Source organism: Zootermopsis nevadensis, unplaced genomic scaffold, assembly GCF_977971745.1.
Source record: "Zootermopsis nevadensis isolate Lab colony 2312 unplaced genomic scaffold, Znev_1.0 Znev_ptg000023l, whole genome shotgun sequence".
NCBI lineage: Eukaryota > Metazoa > Arthropoda > Insecta > Blattodea > Termopsidae > Zootermopsis > Zootermopsis nevadensis.
The window spans coordinates 6,232,789-6,245,413 of record NW_028259155.1 but is presented as its reverse complement, the minus strand read 5'-3'; the positions used below and the strand labels follow the sequence as shown (position 1 = coordinate 6,245,413).

At 35.7% G+C, this 12,625-nt stretch overlaps 1 protein-coding gene across 11 annotated transcripts in view; it reads left to right on the top strand.

Moving 5' to 3' along the window:
* Ssdp (Sequence-specific single-stranded DNA-binding protein) overlaps positions 1-12,625 on the top strand; it is a 167,003-nt gene that overhangs the window by 132,951 nt on the left and 21,427 nt on the right. For 9 of the 11 annotated variants that reach the window (XM_022073944.2, XM_087354318.1, XM_087354319.1 and 6 more), the window contains 3 exons: positions 2,972-3,001; positions 4,502-4,731; positions 11,931-11,969. In XM_022073944.2, the coding sequence (XP_021929636.1) occupies positions 2,972-3,001; positions 4,502-4,731; positions 11,931-11,969 (299 nt within the window). The remainder of the gene's footprint in view (positions 1-2,971; positions 3,002-4,501; positions 4,732-11,930; positions 11,970-12,625) is intronic. The other 2 variants (XM_022073940.2, XM_022073946.2) reach the window with 1 other exon arrangement.

Genomic DNA, 12,625 nt, shown 5'->3' with positions numbered 1-12,625 from the left:
AATTATTCTTGAGAATGCAAGTGTTATACATTTTTATGACGAAAATAAACAGATTTTTTATAACCGTGTTAACGGGACCTTTTAGGCAATTTGACATTGTCTCACAAGGTCACAAACTGCTAGAAGCTTTATCTTGGCAACTGTTATATTAACATTATGTGCAAGCATTACAGACTTTGCTAATTATAATCATGTGCATATTTTAGGATAACATTTTCCAAAAGTAATATTATACACAATCAGTAAAAATTTTATAATTTACTATCTCTTTCATTATGAAATAATAAGATTAAAATCTCAGTATACATTTCTTCAGCTGCTGTTAACTTGTTTGTTTTTGTATTGCATGTGTGGTTCCTCTGTATATTTAATATTTAAGCGAATCACATCTTAGAAGATATATGATTAGTGTGATTCATGTTTTGTTAATGCTATGAATTTTGTTTGAATGAAGCTTTGGAAAGTGGCAGTCGCTATCTGTTTTTAAAATTATATTACATCCAGTATTTATCCAGGGCGATTTAAGACGTACAGAGATTAATTTCTGGTAGCATGAATTGAATTGTTTTTTTCAAATTGCATTTATTATTTTTCATGTGATAATTTGTAGAAGTGGGTTATGTAAATTAGGTTTAGTGCTAGTTTCATATGGTGCCAGTTTTGAACACTTCATGTTTGTTTCTCATAATGATTTATTGTTCCTTAATGAACTTCAAAATGCTGATACTGCAACAGAAGGAACACACATCGATTAATGTAATTGTCACAGTAACCTGTTCATCAGTTTTATTTTATCGTTATCATTATATATGTGTGTACAGAGTGTCTGGAAACTAATGCCGAAGATTACTGTGTCTTATCCCTCGATTAAAGTGTAAGACACAATATTTTCTGAGGAAATCGCATACGTTTCTTTCCAACACAAAATGTTCTTAAAAATTAGAAAGGTGGCAGTTTCACGGGCCAGAGAAATAAGTCAAAAAACTTGTGTTTATGGCCAGGAAATTAGGTATCATTAATGCATCTATTTTATTTTTCTTTGGAAGGAGTTATTCATTTGCCCATCATCAGTTATTCAATAAATTCTGATGAAATCAGATTCAGTATTCATCAATGCTCCTGTAACTAGCATATTATCCGAGACAGCATGGACCATACACATCCTTATCTGCGGTTGCTCACGTAAAGTCCCGTTAGTCGGCCTATGTGGAAGCTTTTGCTGTTGCCAAGTACAGGATATTGATTATGATACTGAAATAAAAACCACATGTGCAAAAAGGATAGTAAAAGAGCGTATAACAAATGTTGCCTACAGTGTGTTTTTTTGTCGTGTCAAGACATAGAAAGGCCAATAAGCTTGAAATGCCAATAACACGTAAACATAAAGCAGATGGATCACTACTTCATTCATGTTAATATTCAGATAGAATGTAATTTTACTTAAACTGAACTTCTAAACAACTAAGACTTAATCATGTCACTTCATAACAGTTTACGAAAAGTACAGACCACAAGGCCCGGAAAAGAGAATTTGTTTGATTTCACAAATTACTATATTTTGTAAGAGATGACTTCCATCCAAAATGTCCCCAAAAGTATTGTCTGGACCCAGAATAAGAAATGACAATTATAAAACCAGTTTCAGTCGAACCAATTGTCTGTATTACCGATTTTGTTGAATAATGAAGACATCTACACAGATTTATGTGAAAGATGCCAACATAAAATTTTATTAAATCCATTGAACAGGATCCGAGCTGTTACATGCCAACAGGCAGATGGCACTGAAGTTAACAGTTGTTTTTTGTGACTTTTTTGTTCTGACTGTGCGTGAAGAAATGTGCTGATACAACCACTCCTCATGTAGGTTTATCGCTTGTGCCCCGTCCCCCCAATTATTTTCTTTTTCTTCGTTGATTATGCATGATTTGTACCCCTTACGTGTTTGGAGAGCTTCTACTTGTTTGAGGCAAATAAATCGATATTTAGTGTAGTTATGTAACACAGTAATCATAAAAATTGATTAATTGTAGGTCCCTGTGTACTCCTTACACAAGTAAATGTTGGTTGATGGCCGCAGTCTGCAATAAAATAAATTATTTAGACGTGATATATACTTCATGTGTGCTATGAAATTTTGTTACACTGCTCAGAGATTTTTTTAACATCCTTCCTGAAGATGTTATTTCACTGGTATAAATGTGCTCAATCTGTAATATTACTTGACCTCAGTTTTGTTAGATTTGCATTTTTTCACCCATTTGGTCTTGGCTGTTGTCTGATTTCTTCCTTGGTCATCTCTCGAAGTATTGCATGAAACAGCCGAAACCCTCCTGCCAATTGGCAATCATCCTGGCATTCATTATCATATAACCAAGAATGAGGTTATACCGCTACAACACTGTAATCTCATGACTCGTGAATAAAAGAACAGGCAAAGTCTTCATGTTAAACGCGATTGTTAAAGTACGGCGTCTGTCAAGTGTCAAGAACTGACACAGGAAAGAAGACTCATAAAATTAAAATCACACAGCTTTGTGCGATTCATACTTTGCTCCATCTAGTTGAAATAGAAAGTATTAATTACATTTATAGAATACCGAAGCTGGCACCCCAGGTGACTACCGTCCCGCGGCCAGCCCTGTTCGTAATTATTTCTCAATTTTATTCTTTGTTAAAGAATTACAATTACAAATATTATCTACCAGTGAAATTAACACACAAATAATGTTTGTAATGGTGCAAAATTAGAATAAAATGTGTTGGATCCAAATAAATTATTTAATTGCTACAAGTAACAATAGTTATGATGACGAAACATGTAGTATTTAAGATTAACTATATGAAGGCATATATTTTACTGTGTTTTGTACGATCTTTCTGACAGAATTGTGGGTAGTCAATGAGTAATTGGTAATGAAAGTTGATACTATACACTGATTACTTCTTGTTTTTTTTCTATCTTCCCCAGGTGAAGGCGGAGAGTTTGTAGGTTGGCAAGGTAGGCAAAGCCCAACAGTTTCTACATCTCTCTCCTTGCCATGGGGCTGGGCTGTCCAGTTGGGTTTCTTTCTGTCTGTCTGGTGTGTCTTGTATGACTGTCCGTTTATTGTTTTGAATTATTTTCATGTGGCGGAAAGCCTTTTGTGTTTTGTTATTAGATGGAATCCATGGTTGCACATTAAATTTGAATGAAAGTTTGATGTTAACAGAAAAATATGACGTTGTTTGAATGAAAGGGCTGGCTGAAAGTGGCAGTACCATATTCTAGCGGTCTTGCTTTTGTGACAGCAAAATTTGGTATTTTTATTTAAAGACACGCCTACAATAATGTCTACGATTAATGTGAAGTACTTTAATGGCAGCCAGTCAGGTATGAATGAATCTTGAAAAAGAAAAAGACTTGATCAAAGTTTTAGTGGTAGTTGTAACCCTTTATTAGTTTGATCATTTTTAAGGTAGGTAGACACAAACTGCTTTTGTTAATATATCTTATTCTGCATGTGTAAAAGTGTACATTAATGGACCTTATTAATAATTGATTTAGTAATATTTTGTTATTGCGGAGGTCATTATGACGTAATTTATGTACTTCAATTAAACTGGGGGTTGCACTAGCAGAGATAGTAAGTACACTATGTGTGGCCATGGTAGGCTAACCTCTTTTGCATCTGTGTTATTTAGATTTTGGTAATTGCGACAGAATTTTTTAAATAATAGAATGTGACACCTGCATGTGGGCCCTAGAAGAGTGAATTGGGGGCATTGGCATAAAGCTGCTGTTGTTTCAGACATTTATTGTAACATTAAGGTACTCTAACAATCACAGTAGATTGGATAGTCATCCTCATGTAGCTCTGTGGCTATATTTTGTGAAAGTAATCTGTGACCTTGAGAATTTTTAATTCAGGTCTTCTGCTATGGATGAATAGGTGATGGCTTTGTTTTTTTCCAGTAGCTTGTTGATGTTTATTTTGTATAAATGTTGGTACAATGGTAATCTTTGTCTTGAATTTTTATACTAATGCTGCACTTACTATTAAAATGATTTTTATTTTACATATATAAGTGAATTTCTGTATCACTGTGAAGCCCAATCGGTGCTGTTAACCATTTCCTAAAAATTTTAAATTAATCATCATTTTAAATTGCCATATATCAAAGTAATATTCAGTTTTCATCAACACATTTTTTGAACATTTTGTGTGTCACAATTTACAAATACTTTCCCTAGTATTTTTTTTCATTTTGACTTTCAGTCCTCATTGGTAAAATGCGAAATTGTAAATGAAATAATCTGTCAGTGGCTTTGTGCACTCACATAAGTACTTAATTTATTTCTAATGTTTTCAAATAACATACTAATTAATAAATTTAGATTATTAGTTGCCATAACATGTCTGGTTAGAAAATGTTAACAATTATTTTCTGGGGTATCTCAGTGAAAATATTTATAACTCTGTCTAATGTTGTCTGATCAGGGTTATGTAATTTGTTTCAGGACCGCCAGGAATGAGTCCGATGAATCCTCGTATGAACCCACCAAGAGGGCCTGCCATGGGTCCAATAGGGCCAGGTACTTATGGATCAGGCATGCGAGGCCCTCCACCTAATAGCTCTCTGGGTCCTGCAGGCCCAGGGGGGCCCGGTGGGCCGGGCGGACCCGGAATGCCACCCATGGCAATGGCTGGGCCGGGCGGCAGACCACAGTGGCAACCTAACACATCCACAGTACGTATTATGGTCGTAATAGAGAGTAGTGTATTGGACTGTCTTCTGGAGGAATTTTTGTATACTTGGTACAGATTATTTTATCATGAAATGAAGGTGTTGTCAATGGGACTGTGTTGCACAATGTTGCATATTTTGCGGCAATGGACATAACCAAGCAGATCCTTGCTAAATTTTAAAATGAAAGCGTTCCCTGTTGAAACTTCGTCTGACACAGTATTTACCTGGAAATCACAAAGTCAAACGAAATGTCGGAACAATGCACAGAGAAATGGAAGTTGCGATCAGGCTCTTGTGTGATGTAGTATCATGTGAACTCATTGTAGATCTGTGGTAGAGTGCTTTCTTTGTATGTGGCTGGTTTTTGGTTCAGTCCCCAACAGGTATGGTTTTTCTGTGGTATGTCTTTCATCATGTTTTAGTTCCCTTCTGTAATTTTTAATTCGTTTTACTTGCTTTGGCTTTTTTATTTTACTGGTTTGATTTTTGTACTTTTGTTACTGCTTTCTTCTTACATTTCATTTCTCAAACACAATGACCTACTCAAAATCTTGTGGAAAAACTGACAGAAGAAAAGGTAATCTGATCACATTACAGTGGGTGCTCAAAGTTGCTCGTATTGGCCTCAATACATGCTTCTGCATGTTGGATTACATTTGCTCAAACATACTGCAACATGAAGATTTCCGTCTTCTGGGTTGTTGCGCTGTGTAGTCTAGTCGATGTTAACCAACGTTTCAGAGGTCATACTGCCTCCGTCATCAGAGTATGAAGATTTCTGTCTTCTGGGTTGTTGCGCTGTGTAGTCTGGTCGATGTTAACCAATGTTTCAGAGGTCATACTGCCTCCGTCATCAGAGTATGAAGATTTCTGTCTTCTGGGTTGTTGCGCTGTGTAGTCTGGTCGATGTTAACCAACGTTTCAGAGGTCATACTGCCTCCGTCATCGCCCTGATGATGGAGGCAGTATGACCTCTGAAACGTTGGTTAACATCGACCAGACTACACAGCGCAACAACCCAGATGACGGAAATCTTCATACTCACTGCTGTGAGAACCTCAAGTCTTACATACTGCAACATTTCTGCCATAATTGTTGCCACACGGGCATCATATGCTGGTACCTTGAAAATGTCCTTCAGTTGGCTCTGTCATACACTACTGATTTTAGGTGACCCCACAGAAATACGTCAATCAGGTTTATGTCAGGAGACGTAGCAGGTCATCAAATGCACGCAATCCTGTCCACATGGTGTTGAGATAACGTCACACAACCGTCCCATAGTGCACTTGTACTCCATCATGGTCACACCACATTAATTTGAGTGTGCGCGTGTCCATGCACATGTGGAGATGGCTCCCAGGATATTTGTAAATATGTTCTGCAGGAAAATATTGGATGTCCATGCACATAATCTGTCAGGAGGTATATGATTTAATTTTTTAAAATTCCAGCCCACGTGTAGACTTAATCAGTCACTCTCTTAAGTAATGAGGATTTGAGAGTGCCTAGTGATGTTCGCTGTGCATGTTTACCACTTGTTCCCTTGAAAACGTGGTCTCATCACTCCGTATCATGAAGGCAGTAATATTTGGTCTTCGTTACATTTGTCACACCACAACACTCTCCAAAGAACATGCGCATATTCCGTATTTACATACTCGTTGAAGCTGGACTCCATATTACACGCAGGAAGATCACAGTGGCATACAAGTAGTACGTACAAACTGCTAATGCCTGAACCATTATGGCACACTGTTTACATGTTATGTTTGCTGTTGGTGGCGAAACTGATTAAGTAGCCCATCACTCGTTAGAAGTGGAATATGAGAAAAAGCAGTTACGAGAATAAGCATGGTTGGTCTGTGGGTGTGAATTTTGGGACACCTGTGTGTGTATAATTTCAAAATTTTGAAGCACAGTGTGTACATGTATTTTAGGAAGTATCTGTAAGAAATTGCTTCACTTTGTTTATCGTTGAAAAATAAGTTTCCGATGTCCTTCACGTACTCCAAGCACTCCAAATTTATTTTCAGATTCATGGCCATTTTCACGTGTTTTGTCCTGTACTCCTTAATTTCATCCACATTCTACCTATTGTAGAAAATATTTGTATGGTTATCTTTTTCTTTGGTGGATGTGTGTGGTATAAGATAGATAATGTTTTATGTTATAGGCCTACTTTATAGAAGGGCAGAATTGTGAAATACCTTGAGGCACATTAGGTGTTATCTATTTTTGTGTATTGTAGTTGACAAAACAAGAAAATATGCGAGTAAGTTAACACTTACTACTATAAACAGGCTTTGTATGCAGATAAAAAATTAAAAGTACATAGATGAATCAGGTACATGAAGATTAAAGAAGGGGAATATAATTTGATAGTACGAATGCTTTTGGTTTAATTTTATCTTATGTGTTTCCTTATTATATGATTTGAAGCTTTGGCGGTGACTAACTCAATAAAAAAAATTCTGTCCCCTGAAACGTCGGTTTCATCGTTTAACCATCTGACACGGCTGATCACCCAAGAAAATTTTATTGTGTTTCCTTATTAGCTAGAAATGTAACAGTTGAAAACTGTTTTACAAATAATTCTATCTCATAGAACTTATTGATAAATGCACTACTTTCAGTAGTTTACATACTGATGAATATTGTTAAACTATTTATTTTGATTCAAAGGCTGTAATATGTGTTCTACATATCAAAGAAAAAAACAGTGATCAGTTTTATCTCTTTAATGCATAACAAGATGGCTGCTGTCTGATGCTTTTCATCCAGTAGTTACTCCTTCTACAGCGCTACAGAAATGGGGTGGTCATTATGGATGAGCTTAGTTCCACTTTGAGGCCATGAAGTGCTCCTGATTTCATCTTAATAGTGTTTTGTGCACTGTAGCCTAAATGCTATATACTTTTGGAGAGGTTCTGAGGCAAAGACTGTGGCTGAAATATATGCACAATCAATTTCTGATTGCATTAACCAGACAACTGGCAACAAATCTTAGGAAGAGAGACGCAAACACTGTCCCGTTGACTGGAATTAAAAATAATGGGTTTTTTTGGAGGAAAACAAGAAGAAAGTTAATGTTGAAATGTTGATGAAAGGAATTAACTGGGAAAATTGAAGTATCCTTAGGGAACAAAAGCAACTTACAACTCATGTTTATGTTTGTTCAGTCATTACATTTTACATGCTACTTAGTGTTTATCAAATTGCATATTTTGGGCACTTATGTCCAAAACATGTAGTTCGATAAACACGTAGGAAGCGTGTGTAGGAAGTGATGAGCAAATGCATCACATATCTGAAAAATACACACCAGAATGCTGTACTACAAAATTTTCATGAAGGGAATGTACATATTTGATGATTTTTGTCTTCTGGGTTGTTGCGCTGTGTAGTCTGGTCGATGTTAACCGACGTTTCAGAGGTCATACTGTCTCAGTCATCAGGGCGATGAATGAGCCCCCTCCATTCAATTGGCTCTTTCATCGCGCTGATGACTGAGACAGTATGACCTCTGAAACGTTGGTTAACATCGACCAGACTACACAGCGCAACAACCCAGAAGACAGAAATCATCATACTCACCACTGTGAAAATATCAAATCATACATATTATTTACATGTAAAGAATATTTTGAAATGTGGCATATACTGAACACATATTTATGTCATATTTAATTGAAATATTTTTTTGGAAATTATGACATAATTTTTTAAAAATTATATCCATACCCATTATTTTATAATATTATGATGTAATAATATTGTATGTTTAGATTTTAAAAATTACATAAATATAGCCAAATATAAACCGAGCAACTAAATATGTAAGATTTGAGGTCATATTCATCGCCCTGATGACGGAGGCAGTATGACCTCTGAAATGTTGGTTAACATCGACCAGACTACACAGCGCAACAACCCAGAAGACAGAAATCTGAGCAACTAAACTTTGTATCATATTTCTCTCACATTTACAGTTTTATATCTTATTTATTTGCTGGACTCAGTTGTAGACATTGTGTTAACCCCTTCACTGATTACATTTGGTTCAATAATAATGAGGACTGAAGAGGAAATTTGTACCAAATTAACTTGGGTTAATGATGTTTTGCAAAATCCATGAACTGGAGGTATCTCAGTATAATCATAGAAGTGGTTAATGTTACACACCTGCACAGTTGTACCGTGTAAAGTGGCTGTACTCGTATAGTGAGATTAGTATCCGCGCCGAAAGGATGGAACTTGTCAGATTCCTAGGCAAATTTTATGTTCCAAAGGGAAGAAGATTTATTTGATGCCCAAGACTGATCTGGAAGGAACATTCTGCTCAGAATAGGATATGCAGATAGTGGTGTTGTTTATGGTGATGATACCATAAGTATAGAAATCAATAATGCGAGTCTGATGAGAAAATTTAATTAATTATGATCAAAGTTGGACTTTTCATGTAGCTGCCAAATTTAAGAGTATGTAGAAGTTTAGTTTTCTTATTTTTGTTTTACTTGCAACCCTCAAAGAAAATATCTGGACTTAGATTTGACAAAACTTTGAAACACGAAATTAGTTTATTTCAGCATGTAGACATTGTGCGCTGTCTGTACCGTTGAAAATGTGAAGACCATGTGAATTAAGTAATTGAGGATGACTGAAGCTAGAACAGGTCAATAAATGGTCTATCTCATTGCTGGATAATGATGATGAGTTTTGTTTGGGAACGTTAATGTTAGAAATGTATAAAATTGTGTGTGTGTCGGATGAAAGGTCATCGTTGTCTCCTGTATTGAAACACACACAAATAGGATTCAAATCTCCTGACGTTTAATGAGAGTCAGTGACAAGTTAATGCAAATGTCGCCAACACTTTCGTGCCTGAAGCAGCATTCTTTAAAGTATTTTGAGAGAGAAAGAGATATATAAAATCATGCATACAAACAAAAACTGTTTATACTTTGAAATGACACTTGGTGCCAAACGCGTTTCGTCCTCAAGAGGTCATCATCAGTGGCAAACAGAATTCATATTAAGTTTTACAATTCATAAGAACGGTTTGTTAAGAAGCATAAATGGTCACACTTTATAAAACCATACTTAATGCAATATTGCACTGGACGTTAATTGGCACTGATGATGACCTCTTGAGGTCGAAACACGTTTGTCACTAAGTGTCTTTTCAACGTGTAAACAGTTTTTGTTTCTATGCATGATTTTATGTGTCAGTACACTGCATGGTATACAAAGTTTTAAGAGAGAAAGAGAGAGACTTTAATTTATGTATGTATGTATTATCCAAATAGGCAAAGTCAGTGAATGTGAATAAAACAGATTAATCAAGCATATTGTAATATTGAATGCTCTTATTTAATATAAATGAATAGATATTGGTTTGTTATCACCACTACTTTCCTTATGTTTTGTATTGCTGTCTTGTAAATCAATAATTATTGTTTCTAGTGCTTTGTCACACCCGATTTATTTTTATTTTGCATAAGAATTTTCTTGTAGATTTTCCGCATGCTTTAAACATGAGGCCCAGGAATTATGTTACTTCATTAAGCTCTTCGTTCAACAGATTTCCATCTTCTACAGTTGTGATTGCTTTGTTTTTCTTTGCTGTTTCATTTCAGCCCACACACGTTCTGCTGGGTTGTACTGACATTGGTAGGAAGTGAGATATATATGACCTGATGCCCCCTATCATTGGCCAGGTGATCAAATTCATATATTCTGTCCATATTTCTGAATGACAGCATTCATCGTAGAAGCTTAGGTTTTGTTTCTTTTTCAGAAAATGAAATTCATTTATTTTGTATCCAGCCCTTCATTTCATATTCCTGTTGGATATATTTGGTACTCTGTTTGCTGTACCTGAAAGACAGCAGGCTTTTATCCATTACGCTACTCTGTCATGGTTAATAAGTATGTTCAAAAACCAGTCTAGTTTTGTTGCTGTCTTTTGAATTTTGATGCTCTTTCTCATTTACATGAAAACAGCAGGACCCTTATATTACAATATCTCTGCTTCTCGGTATATTCTAGAAGTACTCGATGTATTCACATGATAAGTTTCTGTTATGAGAAGCCCACTTTCTTTTGTTCTTACATTCGTTTCAAAGAAACTATGCAGCAGGTAGGACCTGATTTACGCCAGGGTTACGTTCCACCTCCTCAGGGTCATTAGCTGAAACAGTGTAAATCGAGGAAGAATTATAATATATTGTACTGGCGGACAAGAAGAAAGCAACTGACGCCGACACTAGCGCCGCCTAGGTACCCACTTCCTGTGCTGTGTTTACGCTTGCATGTTTAAATAATTATATCTCTCCCTGTGTAATCATTACCATTTTCTGCTTTTGTCATTACTATAAGCATGGTCTCTCAAGAATAAAACATGTCTGCTTTAGTCCAGAATAAGTAGGAATTTGTGAAAAAAATTTATTTTAAGGATTGTGTGTTGGATTTCCGACCATGTACTGCACCATTCTCTTATGAAATAGTATTCCATTGAATTCAAGATGGTGACAGGGTCCTTGTCAACTAAGCTAAGAAAAGAAGCCTGAAACATGTTTGACTGTGTATACTTTTCAGACATTGGAACTTTGTGGTGGAAAATATCCATCTTCTGGTCAGATGTATTAAAATAACTCTCATACATAGTGCATGGTTTATATTGCTCTCATAAATTTATTTGCAGTTTTGAATTTTTGAGTGGGTGGGTGTTGTTTCATGGTGATTTGTGTTGTGATGTCATGTAGTTAGGTTACCCTGAAGATGGATATGATAACATTATCGCTAAACATTTGTAACCATCTGCAAGACTACGCTGTCACAACTTGGGAGATCTCAGTTAACATTTTTATAGCTGTGTGAACCTAAAATCTAAAACATACATTTAATGATCTTTATTATCTTAGGCAAGTGTTGTAAAAATACCTCAGGACATGTTATACCCTGTTCTCAAACCACATTTTACATCATCTCACGCATCATCTGTCGGCTGTTTAAGTCTCTTCATAATTTATTAGCAGTGGGGATTTTAAACTATGACCCATTCTCCTAATTTTGCGAGGAGTGGCATGAAACTCTTCGTCTAATATAATTGTGTTTTATTTTGTGATTGCTTGGGCTACTAGGCTGTAGAAATTAGGTACGTTTCATAATTCTAATGTTTAAATTCTGTTTTTCAGCCCATGAACTACTCTTCGTCCTCACCAGGCAATTATGGCGTAAGTGACTTTGTTCAAGTATGTGATGTTAATTAAATTTAGTTTTATGTAAATATGTTATATACATCAAATTGTAGAACTTATAAGATATTTTAAGCTTTATTTTATCAAGTGACGTAAATTACAAACTTGCTGAGATCAGTGTAGAGTTTACCAAAAAATTCATAGTTCTGAATTTCAGTGTAAAAAGAATATGAAAAATGGCAGTAAGTGGATCCTTCACTATGCGAGTGTTGGGTGCTGGAATGGTTCCTAAAATGGGTCACATCTGGTGTATATATCCCATTTCTTCTAAATTGCCAAATTTGACCAAACATTTTTTATTTATTCTTTCTCTTGATATTGTAACATCATTACATTACCTATATATCACTCAGGCACTCCATGTATTACATGAATTTGTGCACAAACGCACTTGCCGATACAAACAGTTACAATTTTCTGACTGATTCCGTCTGGAATCAGAATTTGTCATTGTTAGTTGTGTCCTTTTCTTTGGTATCATTGTATAGATATTTCTTCATTTGATACAAGCAAGAAAATAAAGTATGGTGACATGTATGAGAACTGATTTCTTTTGCAACTGTGACCAATGCTTGTATGTACACTCACGGGCGTCAGCATGTCAAATTCAAACTGCAACTATGTCATTTCAG